Below are 17,130 nucleotides of genomic sequence, written 5' to 3' on the forward strand. Positions count from 1 at the left end.
TAGCTTGGTAGGTAACGCTACTATAAACATTTAATAAATATAATCAAGTACTAAATAATAAATCTAACTTTAAAATACATTTAAATAAACCCCTATTTTTTTTTAAAAAAAAAACATTAAAATTAAATTATTATTATTTAGACATAATCCATCTTTAACCAAACCAGTGCACTGCTACTAATCTTAAACATAACCGTACATTAACCCTAAGCTATTTTTTAGTTCTTGTCCAACATTTTTCCATCAGCATACCTGCCAACACACCCAAGATTTTGGTGGACAGTCCTGCTATTTTCCAGTCCTGTCCAATAAGTAAGTTGGGTTGTTGCAAAGTATGCCATTGTAAATAGGTAGCAAATGTTAGGCATGTAAAGTGGTCCAAAATCAATTTAAAAATGTAAAATATTCCCTATTCTTTTATTAAACATCTATGGACAGTACACCTCGGTATGTGTGTGCAACTCTATTGGTCGTTTCGGCAGGGGGCTCGCCTGCCATCAACGAATGAAGTGCATTCTGCAGTTCTGCAATTCACTCGTTGATGCCAGACCAGCCCCCTGCCGAAACGACCAATAGAGCTGCACACACGTACCTTCACGGCAGCTGCTGCTGCTGTGATGTGTTATTAACCCCGTATTAACCCCTGCTAGGCAACCAGGAGGAAAACGAAGATTAAACGAGCACGAAGAATGTCCGCGAATATTCGCCCGAAGAGAAGACAGGAACGGGCGAATATTCGCGGAATACGAAGATTTTTTTTCCCCCGAAGACGAGCACGAAGACGAACACGAAGAGCCCCCTGGTGCCCAAGTCTAGTACTAACCAGTTTCATCTAAAACACTTTGACAGGAAAGGATTGAGTCATTGAGCAAATTCTTCTTAAAGACACTCCAGACACCCTGGTGACTCTATATCAGGGAGGGCTGGCAAAGGGGCAAGTAGCCCTTGAGCTGCTCTCATATAAGGATTTTAAATAAAAAGAGCTCTAGGAAAAAAAATGTATTGATAATGTAAATCCCTTCTGCGTTAAACTCTTACAGAAGAGATTCTATAGTAGCCATTGGCCTTGCTGCTTCCAAATATGATTAAGGCTGCTTTATTACTGGGCCTCCTGGTTGGGCTTGCCCCCAGGGCTAAATGACACTAGCCATCCACTGTACTATATATTATTTTAAGGTAAAAGACACAATAAAGGTTCCAGCAGTGGCCCAATGTTTTAAAATCTGATCAGCCCAGGAGTCCATTGACCATTGCCCCCCACATATGGCAGCTGCCCCCAGGACAGTATTAGGGAGCTGTCCTCTTGCCACATGACAGCCTTGACCTTAGATATCTGAGGTGACCGCTTTACAGAAGAACTGCACAGTTTTATATAATCGTGAATCCTGTCACCTTGCTACTTGGTCTTCCAATATGAATGCAAAGAAGTCTTCTCTGCGGAATGAAGGGAAATTAAGAAACATTTGTGTATAAGGCTCAGACTAAACTCTAGCTGCAATTTATAAATATGAGTAGCTTAAAAATGTAGCACATATGTGACAGCTGTCTCACTGCTGAATTCGCTTATGGTTTTATTCTAGATATGAGAGTTACGCTTTGAAGAATAAAAAAAAAGTACATTACAATGTCAGAATAGCACAAAGCCTCTAGTGTTATCCTTTATCTTGAACATGAAAACATGATTAATAGTTAGATGGCAACATGTCCAACCGATAATCTGGAAAACAAAGGTTAAATGAATGATACCTTGCGTGGTAGACATTGGGTTAAGTGACACTGCAGCGGGTATAATTACCCAGTGCTTAACAAGGGGAGGATGGACCTGATTCTGATAAGGAGAACATAACCTTATAGAGCAAGTGCTATCCTGAGAACCTGGCAGCAGAAGTGACACACTAAACTTAGACCGGGAACTTACAGACAAAAGAAAACCACAAACCTAAAGCAGCTCCCATCATGGAGAAGTTCAAAGCTGCAATGCTGCTGGCTGGGGTCGGCGATTCGTTGAGCTCCAAAAACTTCAGCTGGGAAATATGTTCTTCTGGGTTAAAAATTCAAGAGGCGCTGAAACAAATGGGGGGCCTGGACAATTTGGTCTTGTCAGTTGACAAATGGCCAGTGAGTGATAATACAATAATGCATATGGCCACCGCAGAGGCTCTAGTGTCAGGTAAGGTTTGACCTTCAAATTAAAGGCGATGTTTTATCATTGTATGTATGCCATACTGTATTGTTGTGTTTCCATGCTTCCCTAACCTGTGATACGTATGCTGCCTAGGTTCTTATTAAGCTGCAAGTTACTTTATAACACCTATATTTTTGGAAGGAAATAGATACTTCTTACAAAGAAAAAAACACATTAGTATTTTTTTTTTAAAGTTTTGATTAAATCATTTTTTTGCATGTATATCAAACTCTGTTACAGAATAAAGAAATGTTTTGGTTAATGACAAAGATATTACAAGCTCAAGGGAACACCAAGATCATTTCATTCTATGTGACGTCGATACTCCGTTTACAGAGTTATATACATCATAATGCCAAAAATACAACACAACATAAAGATTGAATATTTCAAGATAATCAGTTGCAAAGATACAAGGAACAAAATTATAAGAAAGTGTAAAAGAAAACCAAAGGAATAATTAAAGTATAACAAAAACAACCGTTATAGTGAAAGTAGTGTATGCTAACCCATTAGTATTAATATGCAAAGAGGATCGAAATACCGTTTTATGTAGGAACCAGTATTCACACAGGCATGAGTTTGTAAACCTTTTACAGATTGACTTTACCTGGTGTTGGGGGCTACTGAAGGTCCTGCAACCACACTAAAAACATAAAAGTGTTAAAAAACACCTTGACAAAATGTAATGCAATTTGGTAAGAAAAATAAGAAGTCAGTATTAAATGTCAGATATGAACATCTGGAAAGAAACAGGCCTATATTGTAATGCATCTTTGTAAAGGCTAAAAGGACATCATGAATGTAATTTCAGGTGGCCATCAGAGATACTGTGCTTGAATTGTATTTGTATTACCTGGTATATATATATATATATTGTTTTGAAGATGGTCAGGTATAAAATGAACTATAAAACTTGGTGTAGCTTGTAGGGTGATTTCAGGCGCAGCGATTTTTACATTTTTTGGACTTTGTGTCCATAGTATAGACACAGTGGGTTTATACACTAAAGAGAGAGATTGCAGAATTTATATTATGAAAGGTCCAACCCAAGTAAGCTTCTGCTGCAAGAAGTATATAATGCATAGTTAAATCAGGGTTTTCCATCACCTTTACCCATCATAACTTTTGTTATTGGTATTTCAGTTCTTCATTCTGATACGTCCTATATTTTGCCATAAGCGGTGCACTTAAGTGCTTTAGAAGCCGTATTTTTTTTCCTTTAGAACTTGTTTATTACAGTACCGTATTTAGTGACAAATGGAAAATATTAGCATTACAGACAGGTAAACTATTATTCCTATGTGTGTTAAGAAATATTTTGTCAGCGACAGAGATCTATATAATAACTAACAAGTGGGTGTTTTTAAAATGCATTTCGCCCAGAAACTCTGAAACTCTCAATAATTTCACAAAATCAAGGCAGTTGAAGGTCGTAGAGAGTGCAGCTACAACTGACCCAATCTTTAATACAGTAGGGGCCAACTGCACACTTAAAAAAGTGATGCATCAATATAAGTTATATAAATGGAGATAAACAGTATTCAAAACGTCAGGAAGAAAAATCACAGCCTCCCTACACATTTCACCCAAACACAGGTGACTGCTTCATCAGAAGAAATCGGCCTCTGATGAAGCCGTGACCTATGTCCACCTTGGCCGCCCACTGCGTCTATGGTCCTCACCATTGCCTGTTTCACTGTGCTTCTTCAAAAGAGCTTGGATAGAACCTTTGGAAACTCTGTCTGCCTTGAAATGTCTGCCTTGGAGACACCTTACTGATGCTTGTGCCTTGTTGCTGTGCTCAGTCTTGGCATGGAGTGTGACTTTTGACATTGAACTTCAGTAACCTCTCCTTGTTGGTGATTTTGGCTATTCCTCACCCAGTTTTATTCCTCCTACACAGCTGTTTCTGTTTCAGTTAATAATTGTGTTCCAACCTACATATTAAATTGATCATCATTAGCACTTGTTTGATATAATTATTTATTAAATACACCTAACTATATGCCTACAAAATCCCTGACTTTGTGCAAGTGTACCTTTGATGCTATTTTAAGCGTGGTTACACAAGATATTGATTTGATTTAGATTTTTCTTCTGTCCACTCCCTTTGCATTTTGTTAAATGATAATAATAAACTATTAACACGCCTAATTTTTAAAGCATTCTAAATTTATATAATTCTTTCATACCTGCCTAAACATTCTGCACATTACTGTATATACAATATATATATACATATATATATTTATATATATTCATATAGATAGATATTTAGATAGATATATCTTTTCAAACTTATATCTCAGAAGGTCCCATTCTTTTGTTTGATAAATCGGGAGACTAGTTTTAATCTCCAGCCAAAGGTGGCCTAAATTTAGTTTTGATAGTCAGTGACAGGGAATGCTAACTATCTAAAAGCAAGCACTGCCAAGATAAGGCTTGTCGTGTTGACGTACAGTACACAAGTTAAAATTCTGTGCATTCATTATATTCCCTATAAGTTAAAAATGTATTGCAAGGTGTAATCTCCAAATACCTTCCTTAATTGAATGCAATTCAGTCACCTATTTAGCTATTCATTAGGATACGTCACCAAAGAATTGGGATTTAAACATAATCAGAATTTTGTTTACACATTTAATCAGAATTTAGTGGTATTAAACCAGGAGATCTCAATGTCAACAACCCAATAGAATTTAAAATGAAGTTAGTTTTGGTATTTTAATTAATGTTTTGAATCATAAACAACATAGTGGTATTTGATAAACAATCTAATACGAAAATGGAAACTGCTGTATAAGCCTAAGAGAAAATTGAGTTTTTAGTCGCAGACTTTTATTGAGCAATTATAGAACGTTATTTAAAGTTACATAAGATTTCTGGATGTCGGAGGTCTCTTTTTCGGATGGAATCGTGTTTTTATGTTTTTTTTATATGGATTTGTGACCTGTTGATTACAATTTCTGTAACCGATTAAGGTGCTAAGAAGAATAATATGTTTTATTAAAACAATTTCGTTTATAATACATGTTCTGCACTCTTGAGACTTTTAGGGCAGTAGAACACGCATACCATGAAAACATTCCAAGCTATTGGAAAAGAAAGGGACATCAGGGAGTAAGAATGACAGATTTTAATCCTAAAGATGGACACTTTATAGATATGCTAGAAAACGGTTGATTAGCTGTTGAGAGACTTGTATATGCCATGTTTGGAGGAGGGGGATGGTGTTTGCATCTGTTCTAGCACAAGAAGTCCACAGGGAGAAATGCATATAAAAAATAAGCCCAAAATATAAAACAAATATAAACAAATATTTATAAAACAAATATTGTAATCCTATAGTGACACTTATTTAATTATTTTTATAGTAGCTCTCATCCATTAATAGCAGCTCTCATTAAACGTAGGGTCAGAGAGACCTCAATAGTTGTTTATTTGGTGGATGAAACATTAAAGTCCACTACAAATTAAAAAAGATTATATTTCCCTTTATATGAAGAAATTGTTAAGTATTTTCCCCTATCAATAGATGGGACAGCTTTTTGCCTGGCCTGCAGGCTTTCCATTTTCAGCCACCTTGTAACCTATTAAACCTTCAATACTTCACCACTTCAATAGGTCGAGAAGAAGCAGGATGAGAGCTATGTTGAGACTTGTGCTGAAAAAGCATAGACCTTAATCAATTCTAAAGGTCAGTGGCCCATGGCCAAGGACAGCGGCACAGTAGCTTGAACAACAGGACTGTCCTATCTAAAATGGGGCGGGTGGGTGGCATCAAATGTATTTTCATTCTTAAGTGAAGTGCTTAATCAGACTGAACAAATGTCCTCTGAATTTAAGACAGCAGGCCAAAACAACCGCAACGGATCACAAAGAAGCCAAATATGGACACTCCCAAAAATAAATCCTCTACTTCTTAGACCTAAAGCAAGTTAATTCTAAATTCAACTGCATAACAATTTCCCATTTTGTAACAGATTACTGGAGTTTGGAAGACCTGTACCGTAATATGGTAAAGCAATACATTGATGCAATAGACAAGTTGCAAGGAAGACGCCAAGACCCAGCGACAATCAAAGGATGTTCTCATTTAAAGCCGGATAATTATTTGCTTGCCTGGCACACCCCATTCAATGAAAAAGGTGTGTATTACATCTTCCTCTCTCTATATATATATTATTTTCTATTCTCTGTTGTAATATAATAACCTACCACATACGACAGTTGCTACCAATTCTCATACATCAGTACACTTAGTCAATAGAACTTTTTTGTATGAGAGTAAACTGACGTGGGAAAATGCTAAATTTTAACTTTACTGGGCATGGGTCGGATATCGATTAAAAAGGTGACTCAACATACAAACACGTGACTCTACATACATATACATGTCTGTTCTTTGTTTAACCACTGAATTCAAGTCAAACAAACAAAAAAGAGACAGTGAACACCCTAGTCAGGCAGGACAGGACATTTGCAGGGGAACTGCCACCTACACAGGTTTTAGCCAAGTATTTGTCAAAACTACTTATAATGCGTTGTTTTGGTTTTTTAACCAATCCAACTGCTTTACAGATATTTAGTTGAAAAGCAACGCACTCTTTTGGCTTATGGAAGCTAAAATCTGCTGCTATAGATTACAGAACTGAAGGTAGATCCCACCTCCTCATGCTACCCTTACAATGATTAATTTTCACACCTGGGAAGTCTCTGGAAGGTTTTGAGCCACAGGTATAAAATTTCCAAAAAGTTTCAAGCCATGAGAAAAAAACATTTGTTTTCTCTGGTTTTTTTTTTTAACTCATTTTGTTACACTGGGAACATGAAATGCAGTGTATATAAAACTATTATGCTGTAAATAAAAGTACAGCTATTCAGTAAATAATAAATGACATTTGCTTTTTAAAACTTTATTTTTTGTTACAAATGGAATAAATGGAATAATGTTAGGAACATTTCAGCCATGCATGTGAACACGATGTCGGTCTCACCATTAAAAAACAAAGCGCCACCATTTTGGTGGAAGTTTACCTTAGGGCAAAAAGGTGGTACTTTCGGTGACGTTCTCTTCCTCAATTGGAGTTTTGGGAGATTGGAAGTGCCGCAATTTTCACACCAGTTTATGTCCGTGGAGATGCAGACACCGTCACATTAAGGGGAAGGTGGACGTGAAAAGGGTAAAAGGCAAAAACCAGCCTGCAGGCTCACTCGCCATTCTCCACGCAGGGCCCAGAGCAACTACACCTTAACCTCAAACCTGTTCACCACACAACCCCTGGGAATTTCTTGATGTTTTGTCAAAATATAAAGAAATTTAGTCCCAGGTTCCTATTCTTACAGAACCCTTGTTACTTTTCTCTGGGAGTCCACCGATTTGGCGTCACGTGGGGAGGGGGGTGTTGTGAGTGTGACATAAAACCTGTCAGCAAACTCCTGCCATGTTTGATGTCATTCTGAGAGCATCTTCACGTCATGATTCTACTATGGTGCTGTGTCCCCCCCTTCCCCCCCCGTGTGACCCCAGTGGCTGGTGCCCTGTAAGAGTTTATGGCACCCAGGACAGAACATCTGGTATCCCTGCCTCACTGCTTTTATGATAGGGTCTGGCCAGGACTCCAGCTAACATTTATGGCAGGATGTGGCCTAAGATAAACTATTTTCTTCTTCATGCAAGATGCCTTGTTAACCCTTTAACATAAGCATTTTGCATAACAATCATCATTTTCTGTAGCGCTTTAAAATGGCTAAAAAGGACATAACTACATAAGCAGGTTATGCAGGTTTCGAACAGAGACTCCGTGTGAAGCTGCACTTCTCTGGGTTTTGGGTCATTTAGAAGAAACTTCAGCACTCCCCACTCCCTGTCCACTTCCCCATTAAAAATAGTGTGTGTCACGCAACATCAGTGGGACCCACTGACATCGGCCGGATCTCTTACCCGAAACCTGCGAGGGGGGCTCCGAGTACCCGGAGCCAGAAAGTTCCTAGGTATGTATATCAGTAGTGCTTAATATAACAATTTCAATTTACAGAAGAGGGCACAGCTGGTATTTGTGGCTTTTCTTTAATCTGACCCTGAGGATTCAGTCTTTTGACTGTATACAAGTTGTGTTGACATATTTTTATGCCTGCTTGCTATATTTTTGGGGCAGGTTTGTTACAAACAAATGTTGTTTGCAGTTTTATGTTCAGTCATAGGAGAGCTGCTATGTTATTTATATTCTTGCCTCAGCTCTTTACTTATTTTTTTAGGCTCAGGATATGGCGCAGCAACCAAAGCCATGTGTATTGGGATGAGATACTGGAAACCAGAGAGCCTTGAAACACTAATTGAAGTCAGCATTGAATGTGGGAGAATGACACACAACCACCCGACAGGTAATATGCGCAGTGTTCAGTTAATTATAATCAACGTAAGGATGACTATGAATAGGTCACATTTAACAGCAATATATGTATTTATATATATTCATAGAAGAAATGTTTGTAAGTCCATTAAATTGCAATAAAATGGCTGTAACATTTTGGTGCAAAAAAACAAAAACCAACAACACCCGAAAAAAAAAAATTGCTTTCTGCTCTTGTGTTAAATGTGTAACCCCTACTCCATGTGCAGGAAAATAAAAAAGGTTGGAACGAAGGTAGAAACCTGGTGAGCATGGGTGTCATACCAATTAAAAAGGTTAGAATAAAGATGGAAACTTGGTGAGCATGGGTGGGATAGCAATTAAAAAGGGTTAGAACAGTGAGGGAAACTTGGTGGGGAATGGGTGGGATAACAATTAAAAAGGTTGGAACAGAGGCGGAAACTTGGTGGGCCATGGGTGGGATACCAGTTAGCCTTCCCCGTTTGTCTCTGCAGTTACTCTTAATAAAAGTGGAATACATGCAGTACCTTTCTCCCAAACTGCAAGTCATGGTGTCTGATTCCACTTCTTACTTGTATACAATAATATATAATGTATTTTAGTCATCATTTGTGAGAGGAAGGAATGATAAACATTACTTTAACCATTGGATTTGAATGAGTGCAGTTAGGAATTATTTCTAGCGAGGCAAGTACTGGCTACTCTTGCACAAGCCAGGCAACTTCCCAGTGATGACACCTAGAGACACCTCTCTTCTTAGGGGGTAACTGTTGATAAGGGCAGAGCTAGCTGCATGTAGAGACAGGGCTAGCCCCCTTGTGGCTTAAGTAGGAGGGCAGGGAATAGGCACTAGTAGGCAGGAAGTTAGCAGAAGAAGACCAGTCCCTGGGCAGGGAGTGGGATTGGACCATCAATCTTCAATTGAAGAAACCAAGCTTTAGTTCTAGAGAAGCACTGCTTCAGCCAGAAATGCTCATACAGTAGCTGATGCCATGAATAACATCATATACCAGCATAGTCACTGACATTACTAGTTGCTCACGAGGAAGCAGAAATGTGAATTCTGCGTTGCATAGGCACTTATAAAGTAGCTTTCTCACTTAACACTAATAGAACAGGAGAGGGTTCTTATAAGAAATGCATTTATAATTCATTCAACTATGCCCAAAAAATCAACATAAAAACAGATCAGTTACTTTAAGATTATACTAACATTATGGCAACTGTTAGTAATTCTAGCTGACCTGAGCAACTAGTAACACCACTACTTTCATTTGCCTGCGTTATTTACCTTTTATGTAATTAGAACACTTGAGAAAGGTATCGAATTGGACCGTGTTAGTCGAAGTAAATGCAAGGAAATAAATAAAATGGTCAGGTATGCTTCATTTACATACTACAGCGACACTGTACAGGAGCCTGGAACAATCAAAACATGCCACCACAAATAAAATAATATTTTCTTTCAGTCAAAAATGTTTGGGTACTAAGTCAGGAACTAAAAGGGGAAGCAGAGAGGTAACAGTTCAGTTTTCCATGTGGTTATCCAGAAAATGTTGCATATGGGCATTTTATTGGTTTACATCATATTAAGTGGGTGGCACTGTTATAAATATAAATAGACATGTATTAGTTAAATGAGAAAGACGTTAGAGAGAACTGAAATAGGATAAATAGGATCCAGTATAGAAAGAAAAAATGCATGTAAATTTAGCTATACCCTATTCCTGTGGTTGCCTGTGGAATTACAAGACACAAAGAACACAAGCGTGTGACCCCGATTGTTCCAGATAGCCCAGCTCAAGGAGTTCCATTGTTCCATTGAAGAACATCTCTCTGATCTTGAAGATTTTTTGGTGAACTAGAGTAATTAAAAAAAAAAGTCAAAACAAATGTAAATACTTTTAAAAACTTTAAATAATCCTTTTAGGTCCTTAGGTGTAGTTTACCTTTCACCTGCTGAAAGCAGCACAGGTCCTCATATGTCACAGGAAGGGCGATTTTAGACCATCTTTGGGAAATTGGCTATGACACTTTTTGAATTTGTCTTGTGTCCCAATGTCCAGGATTCCTAGGCTCGCTCTGTACTGCTCTGTTTGCATCTTATGCTATCCAGCAGAAGCCCCTTGTCCAGTGGGGTAGGGACATGCTAAAGGTGATACCAATGGCCGAAGAGTACTGCAAGAAGACCATACGACACATGGCAGGTAACATAGCTCAGTAAATGACTAACATACATTTTTTAGCATTATTTGTACTTTCATAAAATATTTGACATTTATTGAGCTTGATCAAAATGAATTTCAAACCCATGTCATAATGACTGCATTCAAATATATTTTGATATAGGTTACTATCACAGGCATTACACAGTCTAGTTTAAAAATGTGTTCAAAAGACTATAAAACTATGACCAAAGTGTTTATGCTTTTAGTGTGAGAACCATAGTCAATGAACAAAGGTGATGTTTTCTCTTTTCTCTTTAAAGATTTGTCACATCTCAGTTAAAACTATAATTTATTGCAGGGCTGAATATCATCAATTACTTGTGGATTAAGTTTTTAATTATTCAAATTTCCCTGACATCTCATCTGCTTCCTTCAAATGGAATTAATGCAAATTTGCCTTCCCCTCTCAAGATCCCTTTCATGAATTATTTAAGACTGTAAATGTTATATTATTGACATTATAGACAATCTGTCTGAGTACGTTAACATATGTGTACAGTGCATGGTCCTGCATATCAGAAATTGTGACCAGTAGCCTACACACCGGTAATATCTTCCAAATTCATAGTCTATATGACAAAGTAGTTTTAAATGAAAATGTGTAAATGTAATTCAATCACCATCTGATTAGGAATATATGAAAGAAAAAAGGGTATATAGGTATTCTTGTCTGTGATTCTTTGGAAAGCGAATGTTCACGCCACGTGCTTGTAATTTTATATTGGTGTCTCACCTTCAGAATACCAAGAGCACTGGTTCTACTTTGAAGCCAAGTGGCAGTTTTACCTGGAAGAGCGAGAAATAGCAGAAGACAATGAAAACAAGCCCACTTTTCCCGATAAGTATGATGCAGACGAAAGAGACAAGGTAAGCAAATGCAGCCAACCTTTGCCAAATATACAATGACTATAGTTCTCACGGGTGAATATTGCTTAATAGAACAAACAAAAACCCAAAAGAGAAAGTGAAAGGTTAAAATGAATGGATAAGAATTAACACTTAATTCACACTATTGCTCTATGTGGATCTATAATTGAGGTTGCCAACTCTGAAGAGTATATTTTCTTTTTTTTCAAGACATACCGGAAATGGAGCTCAGAAGGCCGCGGAGGAAGAAGAGGACATGATGCGCCTATGATTGCATATGATGCTCTTTTAGGTGCTGCTGGTGATTGGAAGGAGCTCTGTAATCGAGCCGTGTTCCACGGAGGTATGTGACCACCTCTTAATGAACACTTTGAGTGCACAGCCATTTCACCTAAAAAGTCCTCTAACTACATTTTAATTCACATTTGTGAATAAATTACTTAACTTTTTTATCTGTAGAATTCTGTGTGGATATTAGCCTAAAAAGGACCACTGTGTCACAATATAAAGACTTCAGGTTCCTTGACGAATAAAAGATTTCTGCAGCGGGGCTAGGATTTTGCTACTTAATGATGTTTTCTGACACACACCATATCAACGATTAGTTTTTTTTTGTAGAGAAATTTATTTTTTTAATACAAACTCCTTTATTAAAGGAGCACTTTGATGCATATGATAGCTGTGTGGTCCTTTTAAATAGTTGTGGTGCCCTTTTTGCAGAATCCCCCATATGCATTTGCTCCTTCTCGTGCCTCCCAACTATTTTCCCTGTATGAGATGTGTTCAGCCGAACAGATCTTTGGGCACAATATATCCAGCTCCAGTCAGCTCTAGCACTAACTCACTCTAACAGTCAGGGGCGGGCTGGGCCGGGGGGCAGGGGGGCAATTGCCCCCCAGGCCGCCCTAAATCCAGGCCGGTGGGCTGGACGGACGACCGGCAGACAGGCATTCAATGCGGCTGCGGCCGCAAAGTTAAAAACTAAGCGGCCGCGAGCAGGATTGAATGCGGCCGTCATGCGTACCTGGCGCGGGGGGGGGAGGGGGCGGTCCGCCCCGGCTGCCGCTCATCTGAGGGGTGCCACCATGCCGGCACGCCTCCAGAAACGGTGAGCGCGGCAACTGTGGCTGTGCGCCGGGACTTGATGTCAAATCCCGGCGCACAACACTGAAGCCACGCCCACCGTCTTCCGCGCTCAGTGCACAGGACAGGAAGAAGAAGAAGAAGTAGAAGAAGAAGAGGAGGAAGAGGAAAAGTGAGAGTGAAAGAAGAAAAGGTAGGAGAGAGTGGATTAGTAAGTGTGTGAGAGTGATGGGTGTTATGCTGAATGTAAGTGTGTGAGAGTGATGGGTGTTATGCTGAATGTAAGTGTGTGACAGTGATGGGTGTTATGCTGAATGTAAGTGTGTGAGAGTGATGGGTGTTATGCTAAATGTACGTGTGTGAGAGTGATGGGTGTTATGCTGAATGTAAGTGTGTGAGAGTGATGGGTGTTATGCTAAATGTACGTGTGTGAGAGTGATGGGTGTTATGCTGAATGTAAGTGTGTGAGAGTGATGGGTGTTATGCTAAATGTACGTGTGTGAGAGTGATGGGTGTTATGCTAAACGTAAGTGTGTGAGACTGATGGGTGTTATGCTGAATGTAAGTGTGTGAGAGTGATGGGTGTTATGCTGAATGTAAGTGTGTGAGAGTGATGGGTGTTATGCTGAATGTTTGTGAATGAGGGTTTCAGATAGCATGGATGTGTAAGTGTTGGGGGATAGCTTGGCATAGGGAGTCCGTAATCACATTCCTTTCATGCCCAGATTCCAGCATGTAGTGGCTGCCTAGGCATGATAGGAGTGTGATTGCTGTTATAAATTATTTTTTGGTCCAACTTCGGTGTGTTAACACTTTTATTGGACAGAATAATTCAATGACAGTATTAATATATATATATATATATTTATATATATAATTGCAAACAGCAATCACACTCCTATCATGCTAAGTCAGCCAGCACATGCTAGAACCTGGACATGATAGGATTGTGATTGTTGTGTATATGTGTGTATATATATATATATATATATATATATTATGTGTTAATATTGTTGATTTTTTTGTCTAATTTTGGTGTTACTTTTAATAAAGTATTTTAATTTTTTTTTTTTTTTTCAGTTTTGGCCAAGTGAATGCTGAATTTTTAGTTTCAGTCCAGAATTTTCATTTCGGTGCATCCCTACTATATACTATGCCAGTCACTAAAGTGGTAAGCCTACACCACATCAATGTTTGGCTTAGTATATAGTGATAGGGGTTGTCAGTGTCTGGCTCAATGTATAGGCACACATTGACGGTGGTACCGCGTAATCCCTAAGCATATAATGATAACAAATATGCTGTACCCCTGTCAATGTTTGCCTAACCATAGAAACTATGCAGTTTTAAAGTGTGTGTGTGTGTGGGGGTGCCACATACAGGGTCTGCCACAGGTGCCAAATACTCTAGGTACGCCCCTGCATCATGCGGCTGTCAGACCCAATGGCCATGCCTCAGCTCCTCTTCCCACGTCTTAAAAGTGGTGTGATGAAGAGCTGAGGCATGCGGTGCGTGCACGCCGGCCACTTTAATTTCATTAGGCGCTGGTGGAGTGACTGCCGCACGACGGCCGCTTTCAATGTCGCTCGCAGCCGCTTTGATGGTGCAATGGGCCAGTTGACTAGACTTGTCCTCCAGGCCTTAGGCTGCCAGCCCTCCCCTGCTAACAGTGCAGATGAGGGTCTTTTCAATGAGAGGACTTTCCTGCTACTGATTAGTACGATCAGCCAATCAGTGGCAAGAACCGTTGTTGGCAAGAGTATGTAGGAATGACTGCAGCTGGAGCTACAGGGCTACAGTTTCTAACTCAGGTAAGGGTATGGTTTTGTTGGGTTTTTTTATGCATTTTAGAATGCATTTTAAAACACTCACATATTATTTAAAAATATATACTGTACAGTTCAATGATTTAAAGACCCATGGTTGCTTCTCATGTATAGTTTTGGGTATGAAGAACAACTTTTCTTGCGTGCTGTTTGTTATATAAAATTCAGCACTCCTATGGAATTTGTGTTTGTGTTTCAGGAGAAAGCAGTGCAACCGGGTCTATTGCTGGCTGCTTGTTTGGGCTACTCTACGGCATGAATGCTGTTCCAAAGGGTCTTCACCAGGATCTAGAACTAAAGGAACGACTTGAATACCTGGGTGATAAACTTCATCAAATATCTACAAAGGAGAAGTAAAGCAGTTTCTGCTATTTTCTTTAAGCATGATGTAGTGGGTCGTTATCGTCTATAAATATCCAACAAGAGTTAGGACACAGTTTTATTTTAGCAATGGCATTTGATGTGTTGACTATTCGTAGTGAGCTGAGTGTTTACAGTAGTTGTATGAGTTGTATTTTAATCTACTAAGTACTAAAGTTTGTGGAGGAGTAAACCAACCTCCCATTTAACCATATGTGTATATAAGAATACCTTTCTTCCGGGGGCTCCAGGTGTGGCAGCTGATAATTGGTCCTTCAGGACAGCTTTTTATCTCTAGGTTGTGGCTCAGTTCTTCCTTCTTTCTAGCCCATTCTTACCCAACCCACATTCCCTTTTTGCTGTGGCTTCATCCCTAATAGCTTCATTATGAAGAACACTGTGAGTGAGGTCCAAGGTGACGTTTCTATGCATGCCTATTACAGGTAGATTGCTAGCGAGTAAGACGCAGTTTATTTAAATATATAAAAGGTTTCACAGTTATTTCTTGACAATAGTCTCCAATTAACCTGCCACCAGACTCAAGCTACTGGCACTTCTAGTCTTCTTCAATTTCCTACAGAAGTTGTGAAACCAAGAATCAAAAACTAAGCAACCAATTATAAGAAACAGATCGCAGTATGTAGTATAAGCTTATAGCGCCAGACACACATATTTTGTTGAGGTGTCCCCGTAACTCCCCTATTAGTAATGGTCCATTCGGTAGCTATAATAGCGTCCACTTTCCCCGTCTCAGTGGCATTCAACTTTCAGGGCAAGAACTGACTATCCAGTCCGCGGGCCAGTAAAGTAAAAGTAGTGGGACATGGTATGGCCAGAGCATATGGTGGGACCAGGAAGTAGGAGCTGATATTTCATCTGGAAAGCTGAGAATTTGAGGATATAAATATCAACAATTAGAATGGTATTGTTTACCCGAATGCATGCAGTGACCTATAGAACTGAAATATTTGATGATACTGTATGGTCTTCCAATCCACAGATGCAATGTTAAAATGTGCACTTTGAGTGTACTGAAGCATGCTGAGTGTGTGTGTGTTTCATGTACTGAATGCGATTGAGTAGTCCATTTAATGTATGGAAAGATTTCTTGCTCATTCTAGCCTGTCATATTCTATTGCCTGTAAAATATGTGAATAAAATTAGATTTTACATCCCTATTTCCTCTCCAAGATCTTGTTGTGTGAAGTTCTAAAAAACTAAAGGTGCAATCAATTCAAAAGCAATTTTACCTTCTTGACATTGTTCAATGCAAAATGAAACACTTGTCTGTTAAACGCCATAGAGAAATTCATTCATGCAGTTTTACAGGAATTATTGAAATTATCCTAATAAGCCAATCACACCGTGAAATAAAATATATTTTCCCTAACAAAAATGTTCCCTTTGTTTAACAGATTGCATCTTTAAGTGTCTGTGAATGAACTATATGCATGGTTTGCAGGCAGTAATATTTTGTATCCAGTTTTGTCAGTATATAATATGTTGCGTCCCTTAAATATCATTTTTTATGCTGTGTTTTTTATTTGCACAAATGTTATTATATTCTGTGATGTAGCAGGGGAAATTGTTATTTTTCTTTTTAAGTAGTGCTGATTGAACGTGGGCTCAATGTGGACTTAAAAAGTCTGATAGATCAGGGTAGCCGGCCATTGATTATTACCCCTTGTAAATTCTCTGCTGGGGATTAGAACTCCCAGCAAGCCTAGACATCCGATGGGAGGATGCATGTCACATTAACCTTCACATAACTCTCCACTTGCCATTGGACTAATGACATTGGCACACTGCTCACTTTTGCATGGCTAAAGAATACAAACACTGTACTTTAAGTATACCTGTAATTCTGAAGTTGACAAGGTGTCTATGTATAGTTGTACTACTTCTACACTTATACATTGTGCTAGGGCCGCTAGGCAGTTCACTGTACATGTATAGGTTAAACGCTCTCTTGGCCAAAATATCTCAGCATTATTATCTATAAAGTCAGTGTAAACTAAAACCAGTGGAGGGCTGTAACCTTTTTGGTATAGGAGAGCAAGTAAAGCCAAGTAGCTCCCTTTCATGCACTCGCACACGCTCACTCTTACACACCCTCCGACCAGCCCGTGTTACAACTATGGGTGCAGAAAGGTGTGTGTATATGTAGTCCTCAGGGCATAGTCCCAGAGTGGTAAGACTGAGGG

The 17,130-nt window shown here is 38.9% G+C and overlaps 1 protein-coding gene across 1 annotated transcript; it reads left to right on the forward strand.

The window, feature by feature from the left end:
* The first annotated feature begins 1,887 nt into the window (after positions 1-1,887).
* ADPRHL1 (ADP-ribosylhydrolase like 1) lies at positions 1,888-15,297 on the forward strand. The gene is made up of 7 exons (XM_053455233.1): positions 1,888-2,170; positions 6,172-6,336; positions 8,447-8,572; positions 10,629-10,769; positions 11,530-11,657; positions 11,868-12,000; positions 14,766-15,297. The coding sequence occupies exons 1-7, from the start codon at positions 1,957-1,959 to the stop codon at positions 14,921-14,923; spliced, it is 1,065 nt and encodes a 354-aa protein (XP_053311208.1). The 5' UTR covers positions 1,888-1,956; the 3' UTR covers positions 14,924-15,297.
* Positions 15,298-17,130: the final 1,833 nt, after the last annotated feature.

Source organism: Spea bombifrons, chromosome 2, assembly GCF_027358695.1.
Source record: "Spea bombifrons isolate aSpeBom1 chromosome 2, aSpeBom1.2.pri, whole genome shotgun sequence".
NCBI classification, from domain to species: domain Eukaryota; kingdom Metazoa; phylum Chordata; class Amphibia; order Anura; family Pelobatidae; genus Spea; species Spea bombifrons.